Consider the following 16,678-nt stretch of genomic DNA (forward strand, 5'->3'; position numbering starts at 1 on the left):
TTAAACCACCACAAAAAGAATTCCACCCCAGCAGCAATTTATTTAGTTACTTTTTCTTCTTGAAAAAATGCAGAGAGAAAAAGGAAATTATATCAATTTTTCATGCTTTTCTACACATTTATATCAGAGAAAGAGTTAATAATTTTAAAACAGCAAATTCTGACACTTCTTGGTGAAATCCTTGTCCTGTTTAAATTTACATCTAGTTCTCTCAACTGCAGCAGGGACAGAATTTCAATCTCTGAATTCTAGATCCTGCTGTCCACAGAGCTGCTCTGCAAGAGCATGTACCTTCTGTTTACTTTGATTCCTTCCTAAGCCTGTTCTAGTCTCAACATAATATAAATTAGCTCAAACGCCTCTGAAAGACATCGGTGTAAATTATTACACTTGTGCATTGTCACATGTCTCCGTGTTCTGAGCACTGCTAAGTGTTTCTGATACAACTAGAGATGGGATCTTCTGAAAGAGATGTTCTAGAAAACAATTGGAAGCCCCTTCTTGGATGGCTGCTCACAGCTGCTGAAAGACACATGTCACATAAATCAGCACTGGCTTAATCCCCGTGCCTGCCCCAGACACAACCTGAAAATGTTGTATAACATGCACAGCACAGGCCACTAGAGATGTAAGAGCTTTGCTCTGCTACTGACTGAGTGCAAGGGGGACTTCACAAACAGTACTGACACTTTTGTCAATATTTTTGAAAAAGGACCATCTCCTGCAACACGGTTGAAAGCTGGCATGGGTTTCCAGGATAAGGCTTTAAACTAAGATTTTAGTTTGAATTCACTCTGCCTATGGACCCTGAGCCTTTATGAGGGAGAAATCATGGGGAACTTGGTTGATCTGCTTGATTGCCACCTACTCTTTGGTCAGGGAAATCAAGATACTTGCAGATGAGATTTCTCCTGGCTAAGTTTCATTTTCTTTCCCTCAAAACTTAGAAATTCAAATGGAAAAGTAGCATGAACTCGCATGAAAATTCCCTCTGCACCAGAATGTGATAAAGAAAAAATGCAAGTCAGAAGCTTCCTGTTGACGTCCCACAGCTGTGCCTCACGTCTTAAGTTTCCAGGTAACATGAGCCTATTCAGCCCCAAATGCTTGCTTACATTAGCTATAGCCTACTAAGACACCAAGGCCTTTCAGAACGGCACATGAAGATGAACTAAACTACCAGGATTGGAGCAAGTAATCCAGTAATTATAACTGATTACAAATCAGTCACTCCAAAAATGGCATGGTGGTGAGAGGTGACTTCTGGTAGAGAGTCAATACAGACAACTAACTGAGTTTAGTTGTCTGTCAGGCACCGCAGATGACTCTGCTGTGGCTGTCTCTGAACTGAGCCTCTATAATCCTATAATCCCTTTATGCCTTTTCTTTTACATTTTCACCTTAATACAAAGCAGATACACGAAAGGTTCTCTGAAATCTAAGGAGGAGTCAGGGAAAAGAAGAAGATAAAGGATAAGGCCAAAGTATACTGGTACTAAAATCTATTGCTTATTTTTGTGACATACCATGCAGCTCACAAAGGGAAAAGAAAATGGTGACTATTAGCTATGTAGATTGAAGATTCCTCACAGGCATCTCATAAAGCTTACCATAATATCCTGTAAACAGGAAAAGATTTGAAAGCCTGAATCCAGAAGCATGCTAATTACGGAACATCACTTATATGTAAATCAAGAAATCCTAGGCAAGTGGAGGGAAGGAAAGAGTTCCATCTCTCCCCATGACCATAAGATGCCACAGTGACAAACAAAACTAAAAAGAGCATTATTAGTGTTTTTTAAGTGAGCAGGCCTGGCTCATTCTGCCTCAGGCAAACACCCTTATCAACAGGAACAAGAAAAATGCACATCTCAGAGGTCTCTAGGCTGACATAGACTGTAGAGGTTCAAAAGTCAGAAATAAACATTAGCTAATACACCTCAGAAACCAAGGAAAATTCCTTGTTGTAAAGCAAAATCTTAATAATGCACTTGTATTCTGTTGTAAAGAAATATTTTCTTTCATTCTTAAATCTTGTCTAACAATTAAGCAGGCAGTGAATCTAATTCACTGTAGGCATTTCACTTTTTGGTGTAAATCTGCTGTTCAAAGTATTGCCTGACAATCCAGGGAGGTTAATCGTGTCAGTTTTTGTGGCTTCCCAGGGATCTTTGAAGTAACCCGGGGTTTCCAGGTTATAAAGCAATTTTACCCTCAGGAAATAGTGCTCAGCAGCTTGGGTAAACAGCAAATTAGTAGGAAGACAAACCAAGACTGAAATCTCTAAAAGCCCCTGACAGACCTCAATGTGTTGCAAGTGTAGGCTTATTTTAACAGCAGAATTCACGTACCTGTAACACCTGTGCTAGACAATGGCAGTGCTAAGAAACTTTTCTGTGTGTAGATTGACTTTTGAAGCCAGAGGCAGGAGAGAGAGGTGTCCATAACATGAGGGCTGCACCAAAAGCTGTTTCCCTTCCCAGATTCTGCCTACTGAGCTGACAGGGATGCTTAGAAGCCTAGAGCTCTTGCCCACAAGCTGCCTAGGAAAGCTCCCTGGTGTTCATCTACATCAAAAAGATTACACATTTATTCTGAGTCCTTTTCTACCCTTGTTTTTGCACTCTCTACTTGGCTGGTTTTGTACTTCTACCACTCAGACATCAGTGTCTGGGGTAACACTGCTTTCAAGTTACAACAACCACAACCACAGCTTAAATTCTGATACATGTGTATTGCCCATCTTATTTTTAACCCCAGCTACACCTCATGTTTGGAACATTGCCACAATGTAATTCAAAATCAAAATCAATATTGTTTCTTATGGTGTAAATGATTTCTTTAAAAAAATAATCAATTTTTAAGGTTTTGTTAACATTTCCTTTTTGGATCTTTTAATGAACGGAACTTGTACAGTATCCCAGACATGAAAAAGAAATGGGTCAGGGAAAAAATAAAACCAAGATGCATGAAGAAAGATAATCTTTGAAAATGATATAACACCTGTTCCATTTTTAGATTTGAGACTCAAGACACATTTACATTTAGGGTTAGATAGGGTCTAGAGCTATGTGCTCTAACTAGACCTGCCTTGAGCCAGCAGTTGGACTAGACAACTCAAGATCATTGAACCATCGTATTAATATCTTTTTTTGTGAAGGGGCCACTAAGAGGAAGTAAGATTATCAGTATATGCAGTCTAATCATGGAAAGCTGCCTTAAAATGGCCTCAGAGTGAGAAGCAATCAGATCTGTAGCTCTTACTCTCAGGAGTGAGTCTACAGCTACGAGTGAGCTGTGACAGATCACCCCAGGTGAGTAACAGGTCACTTCCCCCCATCTTTGCTTCCTACCACTTCAGAAGTGAACAAGTACCTTCCAGGCACACCGGCTCTGCTGCCAAGGAAAAGGAAGGGTCTGGAATAAACACTCCTGGCTACTCTTAGAAGGCAGGACAATGCTCAATGAGAGAATGTATAATGAAATTAGCATAGATAATTTAATGAGAGGGGAAGGACAGAAAGAAGCATCCTTCCATAAATTTAATTAATAAACAATTACAGCAAAACTATTTTGAGGTTGGGGGTTTTTTGTTTGGTTGGTTGTTGTTTTTTCTCCTTTTCTTTATATAAAAAGCTATTAGCACTGAGATATGGGAAGAAATTATACCTGTACTGATGGGGTAAAGTGAACATCTAAAGTATTGAAAGGGTTGGAGAAAAGCTTGAAAGTATAAAACGCTATTTGTTTGAGGCTCTCAAGATCCTATTACCAATATCAAAGACCTTGCAGAAAGATGTTTCTGCTGGGCAGAAGTGTTTGAACCCTGCAGGGAGACAGCACTGACCTCCCACTCTCTTAGTAACTCTATTCTGGGTATAAATGGCATACATCTGGCAGTACCTACAGCAGGAAAGCCTGGACCAGGAGTAAGATAACAACAGGGCTATATTTATTAGCTAGTTAATGAGAAAACCCAATTATCAAAAGGTTTTCTGCATCATAGATGCACTTTTTCAGAAGCAGGATGAGCTACTACAGTATTGCACCACAGATATAATTCTGCCTTCCACATAGAAGGCCAAGTAAGTTTTGTCTGTGTAATAAAACTATCCATGGGTTAGATAAATATTGCCATAACTACCGGAAGGCAATGGGCAGGATGGGCTCACTAGCCTTCTGGTGGTCATCCTAGGAGAAGGACAACTCTAATTCCAAACCTGGGCAGATGGAGCTCGCTTAGCCCTGTAAGGCCATCCATCTAAGAGAAGGACACTCTAATTAAACCTACGTCCTGAGGACCTCACTGTCAGTGTCCAAGCTTGCTTGGCCCTGGCAGATGAACCTTAGGATTAAAGGGTGGGTCCAGTTCTGTGCATGCTGCGTCTCACCTAAAAAAATCCATTGCGCAGGCTCGATATATCCACCAGAAGGCATGAGAAACAGAATGTCTGGCTGAAATCAGACAACAGTATAGCAGGGTTACAAGCAAATTGCAAAAAATTCCTCAAGTGCACGATATGGTCAATGGTATACCGGGTGATACCAAAGCCAAAGTAGAAAACACATTGCATGTGCAGGAGTTCTGATCCTAAAGCAAGTACAACATGGCTGAGAATATTGCTGACATGACTGGAAGACCAAAATGAACATTTTCAAACTTTGGGACCTACAGTTAGACTCCCCCAGATCCAAAGCAAAGATCTACTATTTCTTCCATGGCACATTCCAGATACAGAGTGGACTCATGGCTTCTACTTGTTTTACTCTATACTGAGGAGCAATTGCACAATCAATAAACAATTCCAGAAGTACTGAAGGATGTAGGCCCTACCTGATACCTCCAGTGAGATTTGGAGAAGAGGGAGTGGCACAGACCAGACCAAAAATTATAGCTGTCCACAAATTTTTGTGCTGCAGCATGGACAGATTCAAGCAGGAACTACTTTAAGGACCATATAGCCTCTTTTCAACCTCCTGGTACTGGCAGCACTACTGGATGCTCCCCAGGCCTTACTTGTTTCTTGTAAAGGGTGTTAAGTAACAAGCTCCTGATTGGAAAATGTAACTCTTTGTCAACTTTCCCCTTACTTTAAGATCAAACGAGCCTGAAAGAAGGCCAGTGTCATGTGTCCACCCACAAGTCACAAATCTCCCAATTTAGGAGAGTTAGTCAAATTAGGGACTGAGCAGATGTGTGCAGAGAAAAATGATAATGGAGATGAAGAAAACAGTGTGACGAATGAAGAACAGAAAAGGGCTGTGATTGTCCCCTCCCTCTTGCCTTATTGTCAAGCATCTTCTTCCTAAGATACAAAATTACATGCTGTTGCATCTCACAATGGGAGGCACATCTGGTACCTCAGGCAGTACCACTTGGCACTAGCTTGCACCTGACCTGGGGGCCAGGTATCCTCACCAGGCTGTGCTTTTTCTGCCAGTTCAGCCAACGAGATGACTCTTTGTCTTTCCTAGGTAAAGGACTGACCAGGCAAGACTTAGGTTGTTGGACTGCAGGGGAAGTTACTGCTATTCCTCAGCTTGACAACTGCTCGGAAAGAAAACAAAAAGCAGATCCAGTATGCTCAGAACTGGCTTAAAAATAAAAAATGAAACAGAAAAAAAGAGGAAAGAAAATCCTGATTCCTTCATTACCACCTCTTTTGAGGCTCATTGCAACTTCAGTGAGGCCACAACAAACCTCTCCCTTCTCTCCAGCAGAAGAGCAAAAGGAAGAGGAATGTACTATTTAGCAGTACAATTATTTTCAAGGTACAACTGTTAAGTAAATCCCAATAACTCAGACTGCAGACAGACTAGAGGTAGCCTAAAATTACCAGATGAGAAACTAAGCAGGGAGTACAGAAATTGAAGTCTTATCTGCAGTTGTACCCACATATTGGCAAGTCACTTCTTCACTTTATGTTTCTGTTTCCATCTCTCATCTATTAATCTATCTTTTCTATCTCAGCTTTGAAGTTAGGTGTCAAACATTTGCACTGAATGCATCTGACATTAGCTCTTTAGGACAGAAATTATCTTAGTACATAGAAAAGAAGATCTACTCTTCTTGGCAGACGCTAGACACTACTGTAATTAAAAAAAAAACCCAAAAGGTCTGAAAGTTGTCAATCAATAGATCTGTGCATCCAAACCTGGTCTCAAAAGCACCAAATCTCAGTATAATTAGCACTAAAACTTCGGTTAAATGTTACTGCAACTTCTTGACCACTTTGTTGAGAATTAGATGATGTCCAGTCTCCAATGCATTGATACAATGTCTATACTAAGTCTACAACTTCCTCATGAGGGGAAGAAGAGGGGCAGGCACTGATCTCTTCTCTGTGGTGACCAGTGACAGGACCAAGGGAATGGCCTGAAGCTGTGTTGGGGAGGTTTAGGCTGAATGTTACAAAAAGGTTTTTCACCCAGAGGGTGGTTGGGCACTGGAACAGGCTCCCAGGGAAGCGGCCACAGCACCAAGCCTGACAGAGTTCAACAAGTGTTTGGACAATGCTCTCAGACACATGGTGTGACTTTTGGGGATGGTCCTGTGCAAAGCTAAGGGCTAGACTCAATGATCCTTGTAGGTCCCTTCCAACTCAGCATATTATGTGATTCTGTGCAGGTTAGGTGGCTGAGAAAAGACTCCATGTAAGCTGTGGTCTCTGTGACTGGGAACCATGGCTTAGTGCAGAAAGACTTGCTCTGACATTAATGCCTAAGATCAGGCATTATTTCTCATTCAGAGCTTTCCAGTTTGCTGGAAAAGCAAAGGCTTTTAAATTTCTTTAAGCACTGCCATGAAAAGCACAGGACAGGTAGTATGGGGATCAGCAAGGCTGCCCCAGCATGGTGTCACTAAGCATGCATGTTGCAACACAAGCATCTCCTTTCCTGTGTGTGAATGAAAAAACAACAGCCCTGATCTCCAAATCACAAACAAAATATGCCCAAGTGTCAAAACAAGTTGTGTAAAGAGAGAAAAAGACTGAGAAAAACTCAATTTCCAGACAAGTCTTTTGGTTAAGCTACCACAGTGCAACCGTGAAGGAAGCTGAGAAATAGCTGCCTAATGTCTTGTGTGGATTGGCCTATGTTTCCATTTATGATAGGTTGCTGCCTGCAAAAGAAAGACTTTGCAAGAGGAAAACAAACAGGAAATACAGTAATGGCAAAGATTAAAGCCTGAACAAAGGATCCCAAACACAGGGTTCTTGAGGAACCTCAACATCCCTGAACCAGGAAATGCCTTCATCCAGTTTCAGACTGTGCTCCTCTTTCCAAAGCTAAGCCTGGCTGAAGTGCAGTATTAAACTACTATAAGGGTAACAGGCTGAGGAAAAGAAGGAGGAATTTAAAAATTCTGTGTAGGGCTGAAGATAGCCAAAAAACATCAATAAGACTAATCATGTGCAAGGAGATGAAGAGAAAGAACCTCAAAACTACAGCATGTCTTCCTTGGGAGAGAGACAAACAGTAGATGCACTTTTTGGGGTATAAGTCTCTCTTATTGCTTCATATCTGTTTTTTCTCCAACACCTTTAACCATTCTGCTAAATAGTCTGTTAAAGATGCTTCTGTGTTGCTCTGGCTTTTACCATCTGTGGACTCACAAAAGTTAAAGTCATGCACCATGACTGTAGATCGCGCTAAAAGGTGTATCAGGATGGACTTCAACAGCCTTGTCTGGATTTTCCCTTCTCGCATGCTCTTTCATGAAGTATATGATTTGAAAGACACTGAAGCAATGAAAATGGAAACAGGAAATTATTTTAGTGGGCTAGACTTGTCAACAGTGTGTCCCGAAAATACTCTAGTTTCATTAGAGCTTTTGTTGATATGACTGTGTCTCATTTATTTGGAAACATTCAAGGCTAGAACATTTGAAGGTAATTTGTACCTTCAAAGTACAAAGTAGGCCTTATATCAGCCTCCTAAAGATATGCAAAAGATATGTTTTCTAGAGAGAGCCCCAGATGAAAGGGCTGCTTGCCAGTTTGGGGACATTCCTGTACCTTTCCATAAATGCACGCATATATGGCATATATTAACCATGACCTAGAACATACACCTTCTACCTGCAGATATATCAGGATGTCTCAGATCTCTGACTTTAGTTGTACCTATTTTTTACCATTATTTCTCTGTCAGTAAATAAGAGTATATGAGTACCATTTCTGTCTCCTGCAAGGCCTGTCATCCATCTTTCTTATTAAAAATGCAGCAACAACAACAGAAACAAATTTAAACAAACAACTACTGCATAAGTTTCTGCATAAAAATGCCACATGGATGACTGGTCATCCTTGGAAGTGGTTCTTCGTTGTCAGATAGTAAAACACCTACAGAGGCTAGTAGATTAAGGGGGGGGGTCCCAGGCATCTGGCTATCTCCAGTGCAATTCTGAAAAGTGTCAAAACCTTACTCATCATAGTAAGGATAAGCTAGTTTGATACTATGCTCACAAGATGATGCTGCACCACAGCTCAGTGAAACAGTTTCCTGCATAGCCTTTCTCTGTATTGCTGTATAAGCCAAAAAGTGTGCCAGAAGCTGCAGTGAGGCAAAGAATGTTTCCTTTCCTGGAAAACCCACTATAGGCTGGTTCTTTCACTGCAGTGCTCTCCAAGCCTGAACACAAAGCAAACACCCCTAGCGGCACCCAGCCTCTCTTGGCTCCTCCCTCTCCACAAACCCTGACCATTTCATGGCTACAGTGGGTGTTTACTGTTTATCACCGACTGTCAGAAAAACCCAAATTGCCAGACTTCTGCAGAAATGCAAAACTGGCTGTAGTGCAACATTGCTTCTGCAGCTGTTAAGGCTTTTTGTTTGCTGAGTATTAATAGGAGATGAGTTCTGCTCTGCTGGCATTCATGCTGTAATTTGGAAGCAATTCCCTCTCTGGCTCATACCAATTACATATCTATCTGGCAACATTATGTTGCAAGTTTGTGAAATCCAAAGCAGAAAGGCATGCGCTTCTCTGGGAAAGATATTAATCCTTTTCAAGGTGAAACAGTAGATCACTAAAACAAACACAAACTTTAAACATCTGTGGTATCTGAAAATGCTGTATGGGTATGAGTAAAGAAATTATTTTTGTTTAGAAAACAGATAAGGCCCTGTAGATGCTCTCAATGCAGGCTATCAGCAAATTCAAAAGCAACATATATTTTGCCCAAATACTGCCAAAAACATAGAAGCACGTTTCAAAAAAAGAAAACTATTTTGCATTGTGACTGACCTACGTCACAAAAAGCATTTTCTTAACCAAGTGAGATTTTAAATATACCTGAAAAAGGTACATTTAATGGCTCTGACTGGGCAGTCCACTGAGAATACTGTAAAAGTACAGCTTAAACAACAGACAAGTATCTGAAATTTCAGAATTTCAGTTTTATGAAAGAACAAGAAGGTCAATTAAGGCAGAAAATCATTGAAATTTCTTTCCATGTTTTCCTTTGTGTTCTCCACTCGTGATGCACTTCTCATTGCTCGATTCTTCTTCCCATAGCAGCACGTGCACAATTTCTTTCTAGTGTGGTCCTCTAGGCTGACCCTCTTGGCCAGTAATTATCATTATAGTTGTGTTGGATAAATTTCTGTTATGATAATCTGCTACCATGAAGAAAATAAGTTGCAGACGCTTTTCCCTTTACTCACGCCTATTTCAGGTCCCAGACCATTGCATTCCAATTACTGTCTACAGTGATTAGACGTCAGTAATCTGTTAAGTACCTGAAGAGTGGTATAATGACTACAGGTTACATGGTAAGAGTGTCATATTTCATGCTTGTTAGTTTTCAAAAATGTAGGAAAGAAAGAATAATTAATTGGGGGACATTAAGGCTTTTGAACAAAATGCTCCCAAATATTTTATATATGCCTCCATAATCAATACAGAAATGAATACTAATTCTCTATTTACTTGACCTCCTTTCTAATGCTTCTTTTTTTCATATTAATGGGAATTTCACTGTTACAAATCAGCTAGTCTTTAATACCTTTGATTTTTCAAGTTGCCCCACATAGCTCTTTAATAAAAAAAGGCTCAAAGTTATATTTTTAAGCTCTTTATGTCAAATGGCTGGCTGGTCATAGCATAAGGATAATTTCCTTAAATGTGGTATAAAGACAACCCGGGGGGAGTCCTACAGTCTAACTGTATGCAATAGAAAAACTTTGACTCCTGAGGTTGGCCAGGATGATTCCCATGGTCCCTCTATAACAATCCTAATACAATAGCACCACCAAAAATATTAAACCTTTACATATTTCAAGACCAGGAACCACACCAGTCTGTATGGGATGCCTGAAATTCTTGAGAAACTTAAATTCTTTATTTGGCTATACAGCAATCTCCCCTTTATCATAGCTCCTGCCAGCTATCATGGGCCAAACACTGCAGGGTATACCTCAACCTTTTCTGAAGCTCTGTGTGGTTGATTAATAGCCAATATTGACTCATGGTGAAAAGATACCAAAGTACAATTACAGGAAAAGCAAAAGAAGAAATTAAGAGCTTCCTTTGCAACTGAGCTACTCTGTTTTATAGAGAATTAATGCTGTAATCAGCAATGCTCCAGTCAATAGCAAGTTAAGGGAATTATAACATATTACATGGAAAAACAATACAGATACCTTGAAAATAAATTACCATATCTTAGCTACATTTCTTATCTGAGTTTGATTTTGATGACCGGTATCTTTCTGATTCTTGCACACCGTATCGTGTGCTATGCAACATAAAAGGAAGATATGATCTCTGTCCAAAAAATAACAGTCTGAAGGAAGATTGTTTACACTATCCTCTTTGGATAGAAAATACTTGAGGTTTTCAGACACTGCAGCTTTTAACATAACATTTAATCAACTGCAAAGCTGTGTTCTTCCATAGATAAGACTTAACAATGAGCAGGGATCCTCAAATGTGCCTTTAGAGATATAAAATTGACATATATCAACATTCTTCACCACTTTAACTTCCCACTTCAGTAGTCAAGTAGCTCTAATAGTATCCACATGTGCTGCTATTTACTACTGCCTACTTCATTTTCTCGTATTTTAATTCTGGACAGGGCAATGATTTGTCCTTGATGAGTGCACTGGTGCAATCTCAGGGCTGACATTCACAACCTAATGGTACCAGCATAACAAATGACCAAGAGGCAGCAACTTACCAGCCATGGGCTGCCCAACTATGGTGTAGTACCACTTAATTTTAAGCATCAGTGAAGGATGGTTATGCTAATTTGCATTTTCTTACAGTAGGCAAGTGAAGAATGCACATGCAATCAATTAACAAAAGCTACTGTGTCTCAGCTAATGGGGGCAACCTATTAACCTGACATAATTCATTGTTCAGTTGAGCCTTTAATGAAAACTGGCCCACCTAAAGAGGCTTTTGCCCAAGCATTTCTCACTCTCTGCCTCTTCCTTTTGTATTGTGGATCAGGCAAGAAAGCTACTAGCAGCCTAGTAAACTTCCTCAATAAGCCAAGGTACTAAGGTCTCTTCAAAATTCAGTCTGGGATTTTGTATCTTCTTTCCATGCTTCTTTAACAGCTAAAAGAAAGTATGATCAGTCTCAAAGATTAGTGACCATCGCTCAAAGCATCTGCAAATTAGAGTCTGCTTTACAAGTTAGATCCTGCAATGAATTTCTATTCCAAAACCAGGATAACTACACCCAATGTTCTTATATATTAAACAGTTTCCCATCCATGTATTTTTAAAAACACAGGATATAAGCATCCTGTATGTCCTGTAGACATTTTAGCAGCTCCCTTAATTCTTTAGAGCAGCATTCTCAATTTAGTTAAACACTAGGAATTACAGATCATCAGCAATGCCTCATATTGCAAAGAGATAACCTGTTTCTAGGACTGACTATCTGTAAAATGTTTACATGTAGCATCCTTGCTGATACCAGATACTTAAGGTCAAAGTTGTAGATAAAAGAAGTATAACTCTTGCCCTTTACAAATCCTTTAGAATATAGGTTATATCAAAGATTCCTTTGATTGCTCTCAAATTCAGTCTTAAACACGTATACCTGACTGTCAAGCAATTTATAAATGCTTTTACCAAATGTCTGAATTTTGTCCAGGAGGCTCAGACAGATCGTTGGAAACATTCAGTACAATTGTAAAACTGAAATTGCTACTCTTCTTCATGCTTAACTCCTCCTTAAGGATACATGTGGCTCTTTCACTGCAGATGTTTTGCTATAGATCTCAGTCCAGTCTTTTGAGTACCCTATATCTATTCTCCAAAGATGGCCATGAATTCCATTCACACTAGCACGTGGCAACTCTTTGAAAATAGGAAGGACTCGAATGGTCAGAGACATGGGACAGTCAGGGCTGGAAATGTTAACTTGCTGTATAAGGTACCTAGTTCTTTGCAGAAGTAAATTCAGTGTTTCTGCATTTTCATTGCTAAGGGGGTGGAAAAGAGTTACACTGCATTGCATCAGATGCCCTGGGTAATATATTAATATTATGAGTAACAATTAATTTGAAATTAATGTACCTTGCTGCAACTACATACTGTTATACCTTTATTGGTCTAGATGATAATCAGAACTCGACTCTTTTTACTTTTGAATCCACCTGAATCTGGTGGAAGCTGGATACACCATGAAGTTTTCCAATTAAAAGCTGGCGTGATTGAGATTATGCCCCTGAGTTAATACCATACTAAAGTTAATGCAGCTCACAGCAAATGATATAGTTCAAATAGCAGCAAATTGAGTAAAACATGTATTCATAACTGTTTTTAAAAAAAAAGCAAATAAGTCAATGCCCACTAAATTTGTTCGCAGAAATTGCGGGTTTCTATTCTGCCAAGTGATTCAGTTTCTTTCAATACATTCGAAGATTTTGGTAACATTTTTGGCCTTTCCTAAGAGACATATTGGGCATAAAAACATCATAAAACCAAATATAACAGTTCAATTATCTTTCTGCAGAGACTGAATAATAGCATAGCAGAACTGGAAAAATACTTACGCTCCACAAAGTAAGAGCTGGCATCAATCTTCCAGATAATCTGTCCACGGTGAGAGCCATTGACACCGCGGTTCTTGTAGTCCAGAAAGTTTTCAGACAAGACCTCGTCTACAAATAAAGAAAACAGTCTCATCAAGAGCCTGTTATGACAAAAGGCATAGCAGAGAGTCAGGCTGAAAATAAGCCGTTGGCTTGACAGGATATGACTGCTAGGCAGCTTGGCACCACATGTTGAGAAATTAGCTTTATCACTCATTTATATTTTTAAAAGTGCAGACTTTCTTAAAAATAACATCTTTTCCTGAAATCTAATTTTAAAAAATGCATCCCTACAAAATTCTCAAACGTGAAAACATCTAGCTTACCATGGATAAACCACTACCTAATTAAAATAATTACCTAGCTGTAACATAGGATTATCCTCCTCCTTTGCACCAACTCTTTCTTTAAAAAAGCCCCACAGAAAATAGTTACATGCAGGTGTCTGTACTACATTTACTTGTACCACAACAGATGTGGTTATTTCTTGCAGCGTACCACAAGGGACAATTATTTTTGAAGACTCCCACTCACCGGGTGCCTTCACAACCCTCGGCCTCCAAAACTGTTGTTCACTGACAACAAAACACTGTCCTCTTGCAGTGTTTAAGCCACCTAGCAGCTGTCAGACTACCAACCTCATCTTCAGAGAAATCAAGGAATAACCTCTAAGAAGTTGCTGAGAACCAAGGCTGAAGAAGTGACCCCCTTGCATGTGCAGGTCTGTGTGTAAATAAAAGGTGGGCAGGTAGTGAGCCTGAGGAGTGGATTTCTGGTTGTCCACAGGAGTAAATTTTTAGTCTGTTTCCAAGTTTCATTTTACACTGCCTCAACAAGCTGTTTTCCAGACCACTCTCAATCTGCAAGCCCCATGTGGTGCATATGTGAGCAAACGCATCCCAGCCTCCAAGCAAGGGCATGGTTCTGGACCCTCTTTTATCCAACAGCTCAAAAACCAGCCAGTGGGACCATGCTGCAGCCTCAGGCCCACACTCACCAACTTACTAGCTTATGCCCCACTTTCAAGCACATAAAAAGGCACATATTGCCACCATAACAGGCCAGCACTTGTGGTTTTGACCGTCACTAAATACGAAAATAAAATAGACATATGGAGACACTTCCAGTTGGTCACAGAGGAGTGGGGCTCGCGGGTAGTCCAAAATGGCCGCGAACTGAAGTGGCTGAAGCAGCAACCTCAGATGGGCTGGGCTGTGGCCTCATTGCTCCAGCTTCAGAGGGATCGAATGGATTTCACATCTGTGCTCTGCCAAAGCAAAAGGCCACAATCTTTGCCTGCAGAGACCAGCCAGCAATTTCCCAGATTTTTCCTTTTAGAGATAAGGACAGTTTTAATTTTAACAGTGATTTGTAAAACTGTGCCTTAACCAACTCAACCTTGCTACAGAAACAGTCCTGGGTGGGTGCTGAGACTTGCTTCTGAAGACAATTACATTAATTATTAGTCACCCTAAAAACTGAGAAAAAAATGTGAACCACTCTGAGATTAAAATACATCAATTGTAAACACTGGGATGAATTGGCTTTGTTGTTACATATATCAACAAGAAAACAAAGATAACGCCACCCATACAACAAGGGTCACTGTGCCTGAGGACAGACTGATGGTGTGACCAAATGCAGAGCAAAAGACACAGCCCAATAGACAAAGCTGAGAAACTCAAAGACTATTACGTTAGTTAAAAAAAGGAAACTTTAAATTGAAGGAAACTACTCTTTCACTGAAAGAGTAAAGCAGCAAGACGATGTCAACATTGTCCCATTGGTTTTACACAGTCATGCTCTCAAAGGAGGAAGGTAAGCGGGTACCAACACTGAACTGTTCAGTGCTACTCTCTTGAGAGATTTACAACAGAAATGCTTTTAAAGAAGTCATTAGCGATTGCAATGGATAATTATAAATAGCAATGCTATCTACAATAAATTTTTCCTTTGCTGACTTGCTAATTGTTAGAAATTATTTCACTTAGCTGCCTTTCACACTTTGTATTGAAGTATACCTCTGCAGTAAAATCCTCTGGTATGATTTCTGCTCTTCTGCTATACTTTATAGCTGGTTCTGTCTTCTTTTAAATTCCATATTATTTATATTAAAAAAAGGCAGATAAGTATACAACCATTACTCTCAGAGTTTGGTTTACTAAGAAATCCCTTCAGTGTAGGACCATCCTGGATACAGATTATTGAAGATTACCCACATCATTCTGTGGAAGTAGGAACACATGTACATGAGAGAAGACTCAAACTTATTAACTGTCCCTTTTTGCTTTAGCAGGGAAAACACTTCATATTTAAAGGTGAGCACATACTGAAATGCTGCACTGGGAACCCTGCCTGGCTCTCATCCTGCTGGGGTGCTGAGAACATCCCTCAGCTCCAGCATGCTGCTCTCTGGCTTCATCACTTCTGATATTTATTTGTCATATTTAGTCTCTGTAAGCTGCTGGAGATGCTCCAACACCTGCCATGTTATTAAGATGTATGGACAATCACTGTTCCTCAAAATATATTGTTTATTAAATACCATGCCTGCTTAAGGAGGCTTAGTTGAGCTGGACTGGATGGCCTTGTTTAAGAAATTGCAGACATTTTTAAGCTAGAGTTTAGTGGCACAAGACATCTCAGAATCAGCTTTAAAATACTGTGTTCATATGCAGTATCTGAGGGGGCCAGCTGGCACTTCCACTGCATGGGCTGTTGTCCTTTTCCCGCAGCTGGCACAAAGGCAGCATGAACTCTGCATCACGTAACCTCTCTAACTTGACAGAGGGGTTGACATATGCCCATACCCAAACTAAATCCCATCCCTATTGCAAGCTGAGCCAGTGGGGAGGACTGCAGAAAGCTGTTTCCTCCTTTCTGTTGAAAATGTACAGGAAGCCTGGAAAACTAGGCTGAGAAGAAAGGTCACTATCCATCTGCATGTCCAAGGCAGAAGAACACAGAAGGGAAGGGATAAGCAAGCTTATCCCTTATGGTTACAGCTGACAGGTGAAACCATAGGAAAGCTGGAACAAGCTGCTCCCACTGAATAGCACCTGCATGCTGCCTCCTGCCATGGAGGCAAGAGACAGGGGTGTGCAGGAAGGACAGCGTCCAGAGCAAAGCAGGTCCCCAAGGAAGGGATACACACGTGGAACTAGCCATATGCACACAGTTTATGGACAGTCACCACTGGTGAAATATATGCTCAGGCAGCAGAAAGGATATTTTAATGACTTTATGGAGCTCTGCAATATGCAGGTCACCTCAAAAAGGAGCAGCGGAGCCTTTAAGTATAAAACCAATTTTCTATATAAAACATATTTGTCATGATTTAGAAATCCAGTATGTAGATTCTTCTCACAGTCAGTTTTAAACCCTGACTGTCTCTTTTGAAAGGCTAGGTACTTTCCTATTTCCAAAGAAATAAAATTTATTTTTAGTCCAGTAGGAATTCATGTTCATTGGGATTTTTAAGCCAGACAAATTTTATCTCTAGAAAAATACATTCGGGTCCAAAAGGGAAATCTTGCCCTTTCATTTTTTGAAGGTATGTATTTTTGGGAAGTGGAAGATAAGAAAGAAATATCCTCTGGCAAGTCAAAAATAGAAGTAGT

The 16,678-nt window shown here is 40.1% G+C and overlaps 1 protein-coding gene across 11 annotated transcripts in view; it reads right to left on the minus strand.

Annotated features, from left to right (window-relative positions):
- Positions 1-16,678, minus strand: part of HECW1 (HECT, C2 and WW domain containing E3 ubiquitin protein ligase 1) — a 256,737-nt gene that overhangs the window by 143,165 nt on the left and 96,894 nt on the right. For all 11 annotated transcript variants that reach the window (XR_003529753.1, XM_027655945.1, XM_027655942.1 and 8 more), the window contains one exon: positions 13,020-13,127. Coding sequence is in view for 10 of the 11 variants with exons in the window: in XM_027655945.1 (XP_027511746.1) it covers positions 13,020-13,127 (108 nt within the window). In the remaining variant the exon portion in view is untranslated. The remainder of the gene's footprint in view (positions 1-13,019; positions 13,128-16,678) is intronic.

This window comes from Corapipo altera, unplaced genomic scaffold (genome assembly GCF_003945725.1).
Source record: "Corapipo altera isolate COAL_440 unplaced genomic scaffold, ASM394572v1 59, whole genome shotgun sequence".
In the NCBI taxonomy this organism is placed as follows: Eukaryota; Metazoa; Chordata; class Aves; order Passeriformes; family Pipridae; genus Corapipo; species Corapipo altera.